This window comes from Benincasa hispida, chromosome 6 (genome assembly GCF_027475165.1).
Source record: "Benincasa hispida cultivar pf3 chromosome 6, pf3_genome.v1.1, whole genome shotgun sequence".
In the NCBI taxonomy this organism is placed as follows: domain Eukaryota; kingdom Viridiplantae; phylum Streptophyta; class Magnoliopsida; order Cucurbitales; family Cucurbitaceae; genus Benincasa; species Benincasa hispida.
The window spans coordinates 43,212,979-43,231,444 of NC_143483.1; the positions used below are offsets into that span (position 1 = coordinate 43,212,979).

Genomic DNA, 18,466 nt, shown 5'->3' on the forward strand with positions numbered 1-18,466 from the left:
TGCGACATAGATGTGTTGTGCATTTTATCTTTGAGCCAAGAACACATGCGGTGACTATTTCCTGTAAAACAGAACTGAAACATTCCATTCTACCATCGCAATGGTATTAGTGGGTGTATTGACGACAATTTATAATTTTCGCATTTCTTAGCCAATTTATATACTATCGACGCAACTTTTCTTTCTTTCAGCCGCAATATCTAAATAAAACAGTATAAAGAACTTGTATTTCTACAAGTTATCATATATTAAGTAGAAATGGTTAAACTTATTTGGTCCAAAATTAGGCAACACATTTCACCCATCAAATCCCGTCCAGTATAGCGACGTTAAATATGTTGTGCTACCTGGAAGCAGTCAAGTTTCTTTTAAGTTATTTTTACTTTTTTTATGGACAGCTTAATTCTTTCTATCTTTCTTGTAGCCCATTAAGGAGATAGAAAGGATTATCCTTATATGAGTCAGATATCACCATCATCCATTGTGCCAAAATTTCAAGGAATGTTTTCTATTTGCCTTTATGATTTGTCCCTTTTTTTATTTCTTTATCACATAGGGACAATGTTAGATTTTAAGTTGGGGTTGGGCTATTTTTGTGTTCTGTATGGAATCCTTAAGCATCTGAGTTTAAACTATTTTATTTATGTGTTTAATCACTTGCTTATTCATTCTTGTTGGTTCGTTATGATGACAAGTTGATGATGCATTTCCTTCTTATTTGATTTGCTTAAGATGATCATGTATGAATTGAGCATTCTATATTTTTAGCCATTTCGTTAAAAAGAAATTACTTTTCATGCATGTTTTAGTCCTTTGTTTGTCTACATTAGGTTTTACATGCTTAGAATTATGTTATCTAGCTTGCATTTTTGCTATCACTCCAAAAGGCCCCCATTAATTAGAGAGTATCTTGCATGATAGGTTGTAATGTAATGCTAAGAAAGAAAACAGATTTATATGCCTATGAAAATTTAGGTGATAAAATTTTGCACTCAAAAGAATATAAAAATAAAAAATTTAAACTTGTAATTTTTATGCATGACTAGGAGTAGAAAGGGTGCTACATTTGTTGTGATTAGTTAGGTTAGTCACAATAAAAGGAAGAGTATAATTCCCTGCAATAATATGTGAAAGCTAATACCCCTAGGTAAAAAGAATGTAAGTTTAGGATACCCTAGAGTTTAATTTCAGGTACCTTAGTTGACATATTCTCATCTTAATTGCTTTGATTATTGATAGTTAGTGCTTGATTCGGTGTAGGGGAAAACAAATTGAGACACATTTAAAACTATTCTCGGCTGCTAGGGCTTAATTAGAAGGGCTTTGTGATGGAAAAATTGACATGCGCAGCGGAAATAAGAATCGATTTTACTCTAATTGCCCAAATTAAACATGCAACCCAAAAGAATTAATTAGGGTTATTTTGAAATAATACCTTTGAAGCTCCCGAAACTCGTCTATCTCCGCTCGAACACGAACCGAACAACCAATAAAACTGACCTACTATCCTCTGGACTCAGAACCGTGTTATGGGACCCGATGGATGAAGAACCCAAGAGAGGGGAAAAAAATGGAAATAGTATAGTGAAATTGGGTTGGGTTGGGTTTTTTTTCAGCCCAATTTTAAAAACTAATTTTGCAAAATTTCCAAAAAACATTTAATCCAAAATCACAAGCCCATATTTATAGAAAATGACCATGCAAAATTGCATGAAAAAACTTCACAAAATCCCAACACCTAGAATCCACTATCTGGGTGGGCTTAATGTCTCCATTATAAGCCAACACCTGACCCACTCATGGTTCAGTCTTATATAAACTCTTTACATAGGATGCCCCCATTTTCATGTCTCCACATGAACGGTTTAGGATCACATCGTTTGTACTAACTGCAAAATGGATCGCATCCATAGTGTCCCCAGAATAAGGTGCCCAACCTTATTCATATACTATAGACCATTTTGGTTATATATATTTGAATTTGATCCACATTTATGTCACTACATAAAGTTCAAACTTAAACTTAATAGCCCCAGATCCTTAGTTTATTGGATTCATGAATATAGAATTTAAATTGACTAAAGATTTTCAATAACAGCTTTATTGAACAAGAATATGATATTACAAACTACGAGTTTTAGGACATAAAATCCAACAAGTTGGAGTGTGAATCAAAATGAGAGGAAGAAGCGAGAGTGAGACCAAGAAACGAGGGTGAGAATTCAAATGAAGGAAAAAATCAAAGGAGAAAACTACAAAATTGATGAGGAAGAAGCTAGAGGAAGAAGCAAGAGGAAGAATTCAAATGAAGGAAAAAATGAAGGAGAACAATGTGAATTGGGGAACGAGATGAAGGAACGAGAGGAAAGGGTGAGAAATCTAAATTGCATCTGGCCTCAGTGTGTTTTGTAGTTAAAATGGTAGTTTCACACGCGGCTAACGTAAGCAGAATGTCAAATTTCGAGCATTTTTTAAAGTGAGACCAAATTTCGAGAGGATCGCTAAATAGGGACCATCCGTGCAAATTTCCCAAATTTATAATCTAAATTGTTCCCCTATAAAAAATCAAAATTGTTGGAAAATTAAAAGTGGAATAAATACATTTTTAATTCCTAAGGTCTGAGTTTAACGTCTAATTGGTCATATAAAGGTTGAAAAGTGACGGACAATCTCCAAAAGTTGCTTTTGTTTTCTGTATCTATGTTATTGGAAGCTTTGGCTGCATTGTAAGCTCATTGAGTTGCACTTTAGGGTTGTTGACATGTTGGGATTAAGGTGTCATTTTTTAAACTTAAGAATCAAATAGATATCAAACTTAGATCTCAAGAACTTAGATGTCGTTTAGTAATTATTTACAAATATTTAGACTCTGTTTTTGTAACAATTTAGTTTTTAAAAATTGTTCTTCTTTCACACAAATTTTTTTTATCATACTTTTCTGTCCCTTTCAAGTTTTCCCCTGTTTTCTCTCTTTTTCAATACAGATTCTTGTGCTCTTTTTGTAATCGTATGAACCATCCAATGTTCTTTGCGATCTTGTTTCCTGCAGTGGATGCCATGGATATGCCTTATTTGAATCTGTATCTTGATTCCCTTGGCGTGCCAAATTTTCGAAAAGGATGCAACTATCAGCAGCAGGCTCGACTGTTCTTCCAGCAACTGCTACCTCTGTTAGCCCTTTTTCAATTGGGGTTCAGGTGACTCAGTTTCTTCATTTCAAAGCTAGAGTTCTTGAGCTTCGAGAAGGAAAAGGTATTTTGGTAATCTTGTTGAACATGAAGATTGAAATCCGGGAGAGAACATACAATTCTTTCTGATCTTTTCTGTTGCTTTCTTTAGATGGTTTGAAACTTTATGAGTACCTACCAGCTGAAGATTACTTCCAAAAGGGGCTTTACATGTTTGATATTGGTGAGAATGACCTTGCTGTTGCATTTTACTCCAAAACACTTGACCAAATTATCGCCTCAATACCTACCATTTTAGATGAGTTTGAGAGTGGAGTTCAGGTTAGACTCGATGGGTTTTCTCTAAGTTATCTTTGCCAATGGTAATTTAGTTTACATGTGTTCTTACCTACTTGATTTTGTGTTGGATTTAGGTATCCGTATGAATTTGGACACTTTTATAGCTTGGTTTTGAGTGTTTTGGAGGTTATCTTCTACTTGGTTCTTGATGTTGGTTTTAGTTATAAATAATCGTCCTTGGTAGAAATATTAAGCCACCAATTCTTAACCTGCCTCAGGTTAGCTAAAAGTTTGTGGTTGTTCCATTATATTAGTCGAGAACATAAGCAGGGTCAGACACTAACATATATATAACATATATAATAAAAAATCCGACCTATTAGACTGAAGCTTAAGTATTGTCCCAAGTAAAATGTGGGAAAATAGAACAAGGAGAGAGTTCAAGTTCATTTCTATGTCATATGATAAGACTTTATAGCAGTAAAATGTTACATTTATGGTCATTACATGATTATTATTCCTGTTGGAATACTCTAAATCTATTGTCTAACACTTCGAATAACCAAGCATATGACTTTTGAATCTGTAATCTAATATTTTCTCTTTAATAATAAATTGTTCTCCTTCTGTGTGTGGACATAGCTAACACCATGTTAATGAACCACATAAACTTGTGTTTCGATTCTTTATTGTTTATATTTTCTGTTTTCTTTGTTTATCGATTCCATAACAATTCCCTTTGCCTATTTTTCAGAAATTGTATGACCAAGGGGCTAGGAATTTTTGGATACACAAGTTGCTGAATTTGGAACTGACCCATCAGAGCTTGATGAATTTGGATGCGTCAGTTCACACAACCAAGCAGCCAAGCTCTTCAATCTACATCTTCATGCTCTCTGTAAAAAACTGCAGAGCCAATATACTGATGGCAATGTTACATTCATCGATACCTACTCGATAAAATCGAATCTTATCACCAACTATACACGGCTGGGTCAGCCATCTTGCTGTTCTTTTGTGTAGATTTAGCCTCATTTTTTGTCAATTCTGTCAAATCTAATGACTTGCTGCATTTTATGTATGGCAGGGTTTGAACAACCTATAATGGCTTGCTGTGGCTATGGAGGACCACCTCATAACTACAACAGTCAAATCCTCTGTGGACAAACGAAGACTTTGAACGGAACATTGATCACGGCGAAAGGACGCAATGATAGCTCGAAGTACATCAACTGGGATGGAATGCATTACACTGAAGCTGCAAATCAGTATGTGTCATCACAAATACTCACTGGGAAATATTCTGATCCACCTTTCTCAAACAAAATGCCTTTCCTTCTCAAGCTCAAGTTCTAGTTGTCTTACATTCAATACACAATTGATATCTGATTTATATGTTTCTAAATGTAAGCATTCATTTGTGATTTGAAACTAAGATCTGACCATGGGTTGATTCAGTGACTGTGAGGTGGCTATGAACAATGGAATTATGTTTAGACATGAAATCAAATAATTCATGGTCTCAATTCATTTTATGGCTCCTGATTCTTGATTGCAAACACAGCACATATGGGTATAAATATATCAAAATTATAAGTGTTTTAAACAGAGTATAACTTTGCTCTCCACTTCTTCAATGGATTGTGAAACAATATGAATATCATTTTGTTTCTGAACTTTCAAGTTTGTTCCATTTTAATATGGAATTTTCAACATGTAGACTTTGAATTCTTAAATTTGTTTCATTTTGATATTTAAACTTTCAAATGCGTAATTTAACCCATGAACGTTAAATGAATAGTCATTTTGGTCATTGTCTGTCATATATAGCTTTAAATTATGCTCACATTAACATGTAATACACACATACTCGGAACTATATGAGATATTGTACTAATCAATCCAAATTTTCCGATAACATACCTTTGATGCTTTGACGAGAGCAAGGCAATTCCAACCAATCCCACACCGAAACCATCCTGTTTTCAAGTAAAACTTCTGGGGTGTTCGGATCAAAGGTTAGGTTTGTGTAACCTAAGTTAAAAAAGTTGAACTCGTGTTCGGTGTATGGGTTTACTTAGATTAGAATCTGAATATATTAACCATATTGGCTACATATTCCAAATTATGAAAATCATATTTTATATTCATACTAAATTTAACAAATCATAAACTCAAGAACCACAAGTTACACAAACCCAAGTTTCTATAGTATATTATGTTGTATAATCTAAACAAAGATTACAGAAATTCCAGTTTCCTAATCCCAAATTTCATTAATTTCAGGTTGAAAGTTAAACATGTTTTATTTAACTAGATAAGTTACAGATGAATTTAAGGATGTGGGTTAATTAAGCATATTAATTCATAAGAGATTATAGATGAATTAATTTATGATAGTTGAAAAAATTAAAAGATGAGAATTAATTAAATATGTCAATGAAAGTGTTAATTTAGTAGAGTTTCACATAAATTAAGTGTGGAATTTTAATTAATCCATGTATATTTAATTAGAGTGTGAGTTATGTATTTAAATTTATCCATGACAATTCTATAAATAGAATTGACATTGACATTGTTGATATATCCAAGTGTGTAGAGAATAACACACAAAGAGAGTTCAATCAAAAGTGTGAACCAAGTTTGAAGAGTCTTTCAATTAAAAGTGTTTTTGTTTCCTCTCAAATAATCGTTTGTTGGTTATTTATTTGTGAGTGTCCATCACACGTTTCCAACAAAGTGCCTCGACTTATGAAAGCTTGAATTTGAAAAACAATAATTGTTTTGCAAAGGGCAAATAACAATTTGGTTCCCTTCCAAGTGCCTCGACTTATGAAAGAAAATTATAGCAGTTGGTGTATTCGTATGAAAGCTCTACTTGGTTCACAAGATGTATGAGACATTGTCGATAATGGTTATGAAGAACCAGAAAGTGATGCGACTTTAAATCAAGCTCAACGAGAAGCTTTGCAAAATACAAGAAAGAAAGACCAAAAGACTCTCATGTCATTCATCAAGCCATCAATGATCCAAATTTTGAGAAGATTTCTAGAGCAACTACTGCCCATCAGGCATGACAAATTTTGGAGAATACATACAAATGAGTAGATCGAGTCAAGAAGGTGATAGAACCTCAATTACTTATCCACTATTTTGGCCCCAAAATAGCCAAGGAAGGTCGAGTCCTCCCCCTCAATACAGCCTTAAGCTTTTACAAGATCAAAAGATGTCTCTCCTCCTCTTTACTCCTATCTTTTATACTAATTTGTTTTTCCCCCTCCCTACTAACAAACTTTCCCACTACTAACCGATTTGTTATAGATTTGTGGTCCCCTCTAACTAATTTGATTCTTTTCCCCATTTACATTTGAGCCCCTCTCTCTATTCTTCCTTTTGCCCTTTCTTTTATACCTTTTAAATATGGGGGGTCTATCATTACCCTCCCCCCAAAGCACCACCTTGTCCTCAAGGTGAAAATCAGGGAACTGTTCAGCCAATTGAGCTCCCCCCTCCTAAGTTGCATCTTCTACTGGTAGGTCTTCCCATTGTATAAGCACTTCGAAGTCATTTGGTGAAGATATTGTTGAACCAATCTTCCTAACTCCCAAAACTGCCAATGGTTTTGGTTGTTTCCCCAAGGACCCTACTATTGGTGAGGAAAATTGTGGCAATATGGTCCCTTCTTCCCTTCTTAGTTGTGAAGTATGTATCAATGGATGTATGGAGACATTGTGGGGTAGATCAAGCTTATATGCCACAGGTCCGATCTTTTGAATTACCTGAAAGGGTCCAATGTAACGTGGTGCTAGTTTTGGGTGCTTGTGCACCAGCAATGATCCTTGGCGATAGGGCTTGAGCTTGATGTAAACCCAATCAGATACTTCAAAGTTTACCTCTCTTCTTTTTGAGTCTGCTAGGGCCTTCATTCTTTGTTGTGTTGCTTCTAGTGTTTTCTTCAGTTGTTTGAGCATCTCGTCCCTGTTTTTAAGTAGGACATCAACTTCTCCTACTGTGGCATTCCCTTGTGTGTAACAGACGATAGTAGGTGTTGGTCTACCATACAATACCTCATAAGAGGTACATTTGATGGCTGTGTGGTAGGATGTGTTGTAATTATATTCAGCCCATGCCAGCCATTTGTGCCATTGTGAAGGGGTCTCCATAGTAAAGCACCTTAGGTAAGCCACTAGGCCTCTGTTGATAACTTCTGTTTGCCCATCTGTTTGTGGGTGATAGGATGAGCTTCTCTTGAGTTGTGTTCCCATCAATTTAAACAATTCTTCCCAAAATAGGCCAGTAAACACCTTATCTCTATCAGAAATGATGCTCCTAGATACTCCATGAAAACGTATGACCTCCTTGATAAATAAAGTAGCCACTGTTGCTGCTGTATAAGGGTGGCGAAGGGCAATGAAATGTGCATATTTGGACAGCCTGTCGACCACTACCAAGACTGAGTTGTAACCTTCTGATTTCGGCAGTCCCTCCACAAAGTCCATGCTGATATCTTGCCACGTGAGCTCGGGTATTGGCAGAGGTTGGAGCAGCCCAGCAAGGGCTAAGGCCAAATACTTGGCATGTTGGCAGATAGAACAGTCCCCTATAAAAGCCCTTACCCTTACCTTCATCCCTGTCCAGAAAAATCCTTTTTTTAGCTGTTGGTACATCTTCACTACCCCATTGTGTCCCCCAATTGGATTGTTGTGAAACTCTTATAGGAGTAACGGAATGGTAAGTGATTGAGGTGGAAGTACAATGCGTTGCTTATACAATAGAAGTTCCCCTTGCAGTGTATATCCCTAGGGTGTGGTAGCTCTGTCCAAATGTTGTCCCTTATTGCCCTTAGTTCTTGATCTTGCTAAACTTAACTCGTGAATATCTCCTGATTCAGGGCATGTAGTACATTGATCATAGACAATTCCAACAAAGTAGGTACTCTAGACAAAGCATCTGCTGCCAAATTTTCCCTCCCTTTCTTATACTCAATCTCGAACTCATATCCTATCAGTTTTGCAACCCATTTCTGGTAATCTCCTGCTATGATTCGCTGTTCCAACAAGAATTTGAGGCTTTTCTGATCTGTTCTTACAATAAACTTCCTTCCCAAGAGATAGGGGTGCCACTTTTGCACAGCCATGACTGGCCATTAGTTCCCTTTCATAGGCAGCCTTGGGTCAATGTGTGGGTGGGAGTGCCTTGCTGTTATAAGCCACTGGTCTTCCTTCTTGCATCAGGACTGCCCCCACTCCTACCCCAGAAGCATCTGTTTCAATTACGAAAGTTTGATTGAAATCAGGAAGCTTGATGGTGGGTAGTTGGGTCATGTGTTGCTTCAAGGCTTCGAAGGCTGCCTGAGTATTTTCATTCCACTCCAATATATCCTTCTTGAGCTGCTGTGTTAGAGGGAAGGCTAACGAACCATATTGAGGTACAAACTTGCGATAATAGCCTGTTAGCCCAAGGAATCCCCTTATTTGCTTGACGGTTGTAGGTGTTGGCCATTGGAGCATAGCTTCCACCTTTGAAGGGTCTGCTGCTACACCTTCTTCTGAAATGATATGCCCCAGATAGTCTATTTGTCTTGCCCCAAACGTACACTTCTTAAGATTGGCCACGAATTGGTTGTCTTCCAAAGCTTGCAATACCACGGATAAATGATGCACGTGATCACATAAAGAAGAGCTGTAGATTAAGATACCATTGAAGAATACTAACACAAATTTTCTTAAGTAGGGGTGCAAGAGGTCGTTCATTACCGATTGAAAGGTGGATGAAGCGTTTCTCAGACCGAATGGCATGACTAAGAACTCGTAGTGGCCTTCATGAGTTCGAAATGTGGTCTTGTGTATGTCTGAGGGAGCCACTCGGATCTGATGATACCCTGACTTCAAATCAATCTTCGAGAATACCCGTGCACCAGCCAACTCATCAAGGAGTTCTTCAACCATTGGAATAGGGAAGTTATCTGGCACTGTCACTTGATTCAAAGCCCTATAATCGACACAAAACCGCCAGCTACCATCCTTCTTTTTCACTAATAACACTGGGCTTGAAGGACTCACACTAGGCTGAATGATCCCAGCAGTAAGCATCTCTTCTACCAGCTTCTCAATTTCGTCTTTCTGGAATTGTGGGTACCCATACGGCCTCACTTTCACTGGCCCCGCCCCTGGTTTGAGTTGAATGTGGTGTTCATGGTGTCTCATAGGTGGCAACCCTTCTACTGGACCGAAAACGGCTTGGTGCCTCTCTAAAATGTCTTGTATTTCCGGTTGCAACTCAGTTATTGACCTTATTTCTCTACTTTTTTCAGAGATCACGAGGGAGTTTAGCTCGAGAAGGATACCTTGGCCCTCTCCTTTTACCAACTTCATCATTGTCTTCAGTGAAATCTGTGACTTCATCAAGCTACGGTCACCTTGCAAGTGTACTCTCCAATCACCTACTTGGAATTCCATCTCGGACGTTCCCTAGTCACATTCAACACGTCCTAAGGTCATAAGCCATTGCACTCCTAACACTACATCAGCACTACCCAGATGCAAAGGAAAAAAGTCATTGATGATAGTTAAGTTTGGAAGGTTAAGAATTACTCCCTTGCAAATGCCAGTTGTCTTCACTGATACCCCTGTTCCTAACATTATTCCATAACTCGTTATTGGCGTCTGTGGTAGTTTCAGGGCTGATACTAACTTGTTGTCAATGAAATTGTGTGAAGCACCACTGTCAATGAGGACAATCACATCCTTATCTCCTATGGCTCCCCTAACTTTGATCGTTCGAGGTGAGTCGATCCCGGCGAAAGAGTTTAAGGATAGCTTTGCTTCTTGTTCATTCTCTTCCATCACCATCGATTCTAAGGTAGTTGTCATGGGCATCTCGGCCTCCTCTACTTCATTCACTGCTTCCGTATCATCATCCCCCTTTTCCTCGTCATGGTAAAGCAAAATGCTCAACTCTTTCTTTTTGCATCGATGCCCTGGCGTATATTTTTCCTCACAACGGTAACAAAGTCTTTTGTCTCTTCGGCTTTGCATCTCTCTGTCGGATAAGCGCTTGAAAGCTCCGGTCGTGAACGGTTTTCCGTTGACATCCTTTAAGGTTACAGAGTTTGAAGACATACTAGAAAGCCGGTTCGGGTTGAGAGAGATCGTCCGAGCAGCTGCGTGCATGTTCTGATTCGGGTTGGGGCTGGTTTGACCCGTGACCGCATTAGCTCCCGAGCTCGAGGATACGCTTGTTGATTTTGCTAGATTCAGGTTGCCCCACTTCTTTCTTCGGGCCTCCTCTGTGTCTTCTATTATTTGGGTCATTCTCATCTTCTCTTTCACTCCAATCAACTTAAACATTCTCATTTCGACTTGGATGTCTTCCTTCAGCCCACTAACGAACTTGCTTTCTAATGTTTCATCAGATAGGTCTTTCAATGGTCCTGAAAGTTGCTCAAATCGCTGCCGGTAAGCTCGCACACTACCGTCCTGCTTCAAGGTGAGAAACAGAGCCCTCCGGTCCTCTTCCTTGACTGGTAAGAACCGTAGCAATAGTTGTTCCTTAAATTTGGCCCATGTATCCGTCGCAGTCCTTTCTTCCTCCCATTGGTGCCACTTCAAAGCTTCTCCTTCTAAACACAAGATTGTAGCCTCGATTTTGTCCTTCTCTGATAACCTATTCAGAATAAAATACCTCTCGACTCTATGGAACCATCCCATTGGATCCTTGCCTGGTTCTCCTTTGAATATTGGTATTTCCAGCTTTCTCAATCGCATATCAACAAGGGCACCTCCCTTCTTTCTCCTTTTTCCTCACTTGCCGGCTGCTTTCCTTTATCAGTCACTGTTCTTTCTGATGAATCCGACCCCATCTCCTTGGTTGTTTCTGATTTCTTCGACCAAACCTCCAGTGCTCGTATCATCTTCTGCTCCATTGACTCTCCTAGTGCTTCGATTTTCGCTGTCAACAAGCTCTCCATGATCTGCTGCATTTCTCCGAACCTTTGATCCATTCTGTTCTCCATTCCAACTTGAAGCAAGGTAAGTTGTTCTTCCACAGCTGTTAATCTTGCCTCCATCTTCTTCACCATACCCTTTTCCCACGAATCGGATGGCTCTGATACCAAATGATAGAACCTCAATTATTTATCCACTGTTTTGGCCCCAAAATAGCCAAGGAAGGTCGAGTCCTCCCCCTCAATACAGCCTTAGGCTTTTACAAGATCAAAAGATGTCTCTCCTCCTCTATATTCCTATCTTTTATACTAATTTGTTTTTCCCCCTCCCTACTAACAAACTTCCCCACTACTAACCGATTTGTTATAGATTTGGTGGTCCCCTCTAACTAATTTGATTCTTTTCCCCATTTACATTTGAGCCCCTCTCTCTATTCTTCCTTTTGCCCTTTCTTTCATACCTTTTAAATATGGGGGGTCTATCAGAAGGTTTGCCTAAAAAAACTGAGAGGTGATTATGAATCACTACATATGAAGGAATCTGAATCGATTTCAAATTATACTTCAAGATTGCTAGTGGTGTGACAATAGATGATGAGCAAGTGGTAGAAAAGATACTTCGCTCATTTGATGAAAAATTCAATCTCATCGTTGTAGCTATTGAAGAATCAAAGGATTTGAGTACAATGTTCATTAATCAACTTATGGGTTCCTTACCAGCCCATAAAGAGAAGCTTCTCAACAAACAAACAACTGAGCAACTTTTCCAGTCAAAGTTGCAGTTGAGAGATAAAAAAGATAACCAAGAAAAAGGCAATCGAGGTCGAAGACGTGGTAACAACTGTGGACGTGGTGATTTCAGAGGTCGAGGTCAAGGTCGAGAAAGTTATGGTCAAAGAAAATTTGATGAGAGTAATTCAAACTCTAATTCATTAAGAGGTCGTGGAAGACAAAATTATTCGAGGTCAAATGAAGAAAGATCAAATAATGAAAAAAGATATGATAAAAGACAGGTTGAATGTTATAACTGTCATAAATTTGGCCATTATTCCTTGGAACGCAAGAATAAAGTAGAAGAAAATGCAAATTATACTGAGAAAGATGAAGAAAGCGGTGAGTCATCTTTGTTTCTAGTATGCAAAGGTAAATAAACATGTGAAAATAATGCATGGTATCTTGATAGCGGTGCAAGCAATCACGTGTGTGGATGTAAGTCAATGTTTGTTGAACTTGATGAATCTGTTGGTAGTAATATCATATTTGGTGATGCCACAAAAATTCCTGTCAAAGGAAAATGGAAGATTTTGATCAACTTGAAGAATGGGAAACATGAGTTTATCTCTAATGTTTATTATGTGAAGAACAATATTTTGAGTTTGTGACAACTCTTAGAGAAAGGCTATAATATTTTTTATGAAAAATTATAATCTTTCGATAAGGGATAAGCGTGATAATATGATTGCTAAAGTGCAAATGACAAAGAATAGAATGTTTTTATTAAACATTCAAACTGATATTGCTAAATGTTTGAAGTCATGTTTGAAAGATCCATTTTGGATTTGGCACGTGAGGCTTGGGCATTTGAACTTTGATGGCTTGAGACTATTAGCATGGAAGAACATGGTGAAAAGACTGGCATATGTCAAACATCCAGATCAATCTTGTGAAGGTTGTCATTATGGCAAACAATCAAGGAAGAGTTTTCCACAAGAATCTTCTTCAAGAGCAAGGAGACCGCTAGAGTTAGTTCACACTGATCTTTGTGGACCAATTAAACCAAACTCTTTTGGTAAGAATAATTATTTCTTATTATTTATTGATGATTTCAGTCGAAAAAGCTTGGGTTTATTTTGTTAAGGAGAAATCAGAAGTATTTGGCATGTTCAAGAGATTTAAAGCTCTTGTCGAAAAAGAAAGTGATTATTACCTAAAAGTCTTGAGATCAGACAGGGGAGGAGAATTCACTTCAAATGAATTCAAAGATTTTTGCACATAAAATGGAATTCGTCGGCCTATGATAGTTTCATGGACTCCTCATTGGTGTTGTTGAGACGAAGAATAGAATGATACTCAATATAGCTCGAAGCATGCTGAAAAGTAAGAAGATGCCAAAAGAATTTTGGACACAAGCTGTTGAATGCGTTGTATACTTGTCCAATCGTTCTCCTACTAGAAGCTTGTGGAACAAAACGCCTCAACAAGCATGGATAGGAAGAACACCATTCATTGCTCATTTGAGAGTATTTGGAAGTATTGCTTATGCACATATACCTAATCAAAAGCGTAGGAAGCTCAATGATAAAAGTGAGAAGCATATTTTTGTTGGCTATGATGCAAGCTCAAAAGGTTACAAGCTTTATAATCCTACTATAGAGAAGACAGTGGTAAATAGAGAAGTTGTGTTTGATGAGGAAGCAACATGGAATTGGAATGATGAACCAAAAGACTATAAGTTTTTTCTTTTCCCTAATGATGATGATGAGTCTAGTGACATTGCTTCTCCATCAACACCACCAGTGTCGCCAATCATTCCACAACAAAGCACACCTTCATCATCTACAAGTTCAAGTGAAGGACCTCGTGGCATAAGAAGTTTACGAGATATATATGATGAGACTAAAAAGTTAAGTCAAAGATTAATAATCTTACTCCTTTTTGTCTATTTGGTGACGGTGAGCCTTTGAATTTTAAAGAAGCTTTGCAAGATGAAAGGTGGAAGACTATGGATGAAGAGATAAAGGCCATAAAGAAGAATGATACATGGGAACTTTCTATTCTTCTAAGTGGAAAGAAAGCAATCGGTGTCAAATAGGTATTCAAGGCAAAAGAAATGAAAAGGGAGAAGTAGAGAGGCATAAGACAAGTTTAGTTGCAAAAGGCTACTTTTAAAGAAAAGGTATGGACTACGATGAAGTATTTGCTCCCGTTGCTTGCCTGGAAACCATAAGGTTATTAATTGCAATTGTTGCTCAAAGTAATTGGAAGATCTTTCAAATGGATGTAAACAAGCTCCTAGAATGTGGAATAGTAGAATCAACAAATATTTTCTTGACAATGGATATTTGAGATGTCCTATGAACATTCTCTATATATTAAGACTAATGATCGTGGAGACATTTTGTTGGTTTATCTGTATGTGGACGACTTAATTTTTATTGGAAATTGTGCAAGTATGTTTGAAGATCTCAAGAAGGCAATGACCCAAGAATTTGAAATGACAAATATTGGATTGATGTCATATTATCTTGGCATTAAGGTGAAGTAGTCAGAGGAAGGTACTTTTATCTCTCAAGAACGATATGCTAGAAAAATTCTAGAGAAGTTCAAGATGATCAATTCTAATCCTGTCACAACTCCAATTGAAGTTGGGATAAAACTGTCCAAATATGAAGAAGAAGATGTTGATCCTTCATATTTCAAAAGCTTAATTGAAAGTTTGAGTTATTTGACTTCCACACGACCAGATATTCTTTTCAACGTTGAATTGGTAAATCGATTTATGGAATCTCCTACAATTACTCATTTGAAAGTGGCAAAGAGAATTCTTTGTTACCTCAAAGGTACGTTTGATTATGGATTATTTTATTCTCCATCTAAAGAATTCAAGCTTGAAGGTTATTGTGATAGTGACTGGACTGGAGATGTTAATGACCGAAAAAGTACAAGTGGATATGTGTTCTTTGTTGGTAATACTGCATTTACTTAGAGTTTTAAGAAGCAACCTATTGTGACATTATCTACTTGTGAGGCAGAATATGTTGCTACAGCCTCTTATCCTGCAATTTGGTTAAGGAATTTGCTTAAGACAGTTGGAATATTGCAAGATGATGCAACTGCGATCCATGTAGATAATTAAGCATATTAATTTATGAGAGGTTATAGATGAATTAATTTATGAGAGTTGAAAAAATCAAAAGAAGAGAGTTGATTAAGTATGTTAATGTAAGAGTTAATTTAGTAGATTTTCTCATAAATTAAGTGTAAGATTTTAATTGTTCTATGTATATTTAATTAGGATGTGAGTTATGTATTTAAATTTACCCATGACAATCCTATAAATAGGATTGATATTGACATTGTTGATGTATCCAAGTGTGTAGAGAAGAACACACAAAAAGAGATCAATCAAAAGTGTGAACAAGTTTGAAGAGTCTTTCAATTAAAAGTGTTTTTGTTTCCTCTCAAATAATCGTTTGTTGGTTATTTATTTGTGAGTGTCCATTACACACTTCCAACACTTCAGACTAAATAAAATTGTAAGCTGAATATCTACTGCAGATTTGAATTAACTGGTAAGGTTGAAGAAATCTGTGGTTCCACAGAATAGCCATTTTAAACACAAAAGGATATAAATGATACTTGTGTCTCTTATTTCTTTTTTTATAAATAAAAAAATTAAATAGAAAAAGATGAAAAGGACTTAAATCGTCAAAAGGGAACAAGAAAAAGTATTAGAGTATAATGACCGGCCATCAAGATTCAAGGCATCTAATATCCATGGTTCAGATGGCAGAAAGTAAGGAAGTTTTGGACTAGGTTTAAGGCAGAATAAATGAATTACTTTACCTCAAAGCATACTCTTGTCGAGAAAATATCTGGAAACGAGAGTATCAATACTGAAAGATATAGACTTGAAGGCCAGATTGAACACCTATACCACACAAAGAACTACGGACTTGAAACAACTTTGCAAGATGATCTCGACTTAATATAACAGTTAAATAATTGCCATAGAGTTAGTTGTAAACATTGAATTAATTGAAAGCATAAAAGATTTTGCAGGTACTTTTTAATCAATATATGTGAAAAGCCTTTGACTTACATTTAGACCAATCTTTTCTTCTTTTGGGAAATGAAGCAATAGGCCTATATTTAGACTTCGTATTCAAATCCCAAGGTACCGTATTTTGATAAAGTTAGTCAATGGTGTATATCAAAATACTTCAATCAAAGTTGAATTCGTAATTTGATTGTAGGATTAACTAGACATACATGTCATACAATGATCAATAAACAAATTACTGTTCTTTCATTAAGAGAATGAAAGAATGAATGCCTCGTCAGCTATCAAAAAAAGGGGAATACCCTGGAAGGCTGGAACACTAAAGATTGGAATCTGGATATCAGCCCTAACAGGGAAGATATGCATGAAATTTGTTATATTTAGCTGTTCCAACTATAAGCTATAATCCAGATGGTAAAACAATGTTCCAAGTATATCAATGTATGTAGCACACACAACGCTTGAAGGGAAAAATGTAAACCAGATGCATAATAACGAGAAATTCTAAAGATCAAAATCCTCCACAAATTGTTATGCTAACACATGATGAAAATAAGATAAATTAAACAAACTTGTGAGTGTGAAGCATTCCCTGTATCACCTTCAAGCATATTGAGAGAGAGCGTTGTAATGGGACGACAAATTTCCTCAACTTTTGGCAACAAAAATAAACTTAAAGAACCAATTTAATGCAATATTTGTAAGCATGGATACAAAACCAAATTATCAACTACTTCGGTCGCGGGACAATTCAAAAATGAAGACATTACTTACCATCTGGAAAAAGAAAATAAATAATTTGGAGATTCTTGCAGTTTCTTTCCCCAGATTCTCATCCTATCAAACAAGAATTCTTACCATTCAAGAGCAAAAAAAAAAAAAAAAACAAGAAGAAGAAAGAAGAAAAATAGCCAAGGGATTCTCATGTCATGTGCAAATGAATAAATGTAAAGTGTTTCCTTACCTTCAATGAAACCAAGTAATGAGAAAATAATTCATAAAACTCGTCCAACACTTCAACTTGACTTGACTCAACTTCAGATATTAGTTTCTTCAGAAATTTCTTCAGATACGGTACATGAAAATGGTTCATTTCTTGCTGAAAAAAACTAGGAAACAGAGAAATCGGTAAACTCAAATACCAAATTTCATTGCAATAGCAGAAAGCAATAGAATCCAATTCAACAAATGCAAAAGAACATCTACATTCTGTTACTCTCCATATTCTTAGGAACCAACAAAAATTTAAATCCGAAGGGAAAAGTTAGTGGAGACTTCAAATTGAATCCAATGAAAACAGTGAAAACAATGAAATGGAAGTGAAATGGTTTAGAATCTCTACAGCTTTGGTAATGAAATGATCCCAAATGAATTTCTGCACTGTCTCGGTCACCAACCCGCAACCCAATTCCCTAAAAGAGACAAAAACAAACATTATCCATCTCGATTGGAAAAACCCAGATAAACGAAACGAGAAGAAATGGGTCATCCATTTCCAGTAATAGAAAGCGCGGTAGTATGAGAGAGCATTCTTCAGCCGAAGTTAAGTGAAGTAATACCTGGCCATGGAAATTAAGGAATCAGCTGACTCCGCGAGGGAAAGCAGAGAGAAAATGGAGGCTAGGAGGAACAGAAACGTCGATGCCAAGTTCCTCCACCATGGTTGATAGTCGTATTGTACAGACTGTTTTGAGCACAAGCTCGTCGGGTGTCAGTAGAGAAATGATGGGCCCAATATCCAAACAAAACCCGAAGCCGAGAATCTGAAAATGGGAATTCGAAAAACATTGGATTAAATGAAAATAGAGATCATGTTAAATTTAATTCTAATTTTAAATAATAACAAATTAGCTATAGTTATCCATCGAATATTAGTTAATAATAAATTAATATTAATTTATTTATGAACATATTTTATGTAAAATTATTATTTTTTAATAATATATAATTTATATGATAAATTGAAATTTGTGTTCCTATGATTTAGAAAAAGTTAAAATTTAGGTCTTATATTAATTTGAATTTATCCCCTATGATTTGATAAAAGCTTCATGAATAGTCTATGTAGTAGAGATTATTTAAAAGGGTTTATCAAACCATAAAGACTACCAGTGAAATTCTATCAAATCATTGGAACTAAAATCTAAAATTTAAAATTATATGGACTAACTTTTTAACTTTATTCTAATCAAAGGACTAAATTTGGAATTTAACCTAATTTATAATGCATTACATAATAAATATTTTAATTTTTAAAAAATTGAATTGAGT

General features: G+C 36.3%; 1 protein-coding gene and 1 pseudogene across 10 annotated transcripts; one reads left to right on the top strand and one right to left on the bottom strand.

The window, feature by feature from the left end:
• The first annotated feature begins 2,885 nt into the window (after nucleotides 1-2,885).
• On the top strand, nucleotides 2,886-5,002 carry LOC120068929 (GDSL esterase/lipase At1g54790-like; annotated as a pseudogene). The gene is made up of 4 exons (XR_016530295.1): nucleotides 2,886-3,252; nucleotides 3,340-3,509; nucleotides 4,222-4,461; nucleotides 4,555-5,002. The product of XR_016530295.1 is annotated as a GDSL esterase/lipase At1g54790-like (transcript).
• LOC120068807 (uncharacterized) lies at nucleotides 3,904-17,905 on the bottom strand. 9 transcript variants are annotated; one of them, XR_016530296.1, is made up of 7 exons: nucleotides 17,755-17,888; nucleotides 17,538-17,607; nucleotides 17,160-17,294; nucleotides 16,970-17,032; nucleotides 15,979-16,063; nucleotides 5,391-5,446; nucleotides 3,904-4,725 (listed from the first exon to the last, which is right to left on the bottom strand). XR_016530296.1 is itself a non-coding variant. In XM_090314952.1 (6 exons), the coding sequence occupies exons 1-5, from the start codon at nucleotides 17,760-17,762 to the stop codon at nucleotides 15,980-15,982; spliced, it is 360 nt and encodes a 119-aa protein (XP_090171078.1). In that variant the 5' UTR covers nucleotides 17,763-17,888; the 3' UTR covers nucleotides 5,196-5,446; nucleotide 15,979. The 9 variants fall into 9 exon arrangements, 3 of the variants coding, with proteins under 3 accessions (XP_090171078.1, XP_090171077.1, XP_090171079.1); XR_016530297.1 differs by lacking the exons at nucleotides 3,904-4,725; nucleotides 5,391-5,446 and adding exons at nucleotides 12,481-12,693; nucleotides 15,135-15,188; XR_016530298.1 differs by lacking the exon at nucleotides 16,970-17,032.
• Between the last annotated feature and the right edge of the window lie 561 nt (nucleotides 17,906-18,466).

Excerpts from the sequence above, each read along its gene's own strand:
- LOC120068807 (XM_090314952.1), bottom strand. Across the intron at positions 17,033-17,159 it reads ATTACTTGGTTTCATTGAAG|GATGAGAATCTGGGGAAAGA; the intron begins GTAAGGAAACAC and ends CTTGTTTGATAG. Across the intron at positions 16,064-16,969 it reads TTATTTTCTTTTTCCAGATG|GTGTTCAATCTGGCCTTCAA; the intron begins GTAAGTAATGTC and ends TGTGTGGTATAG.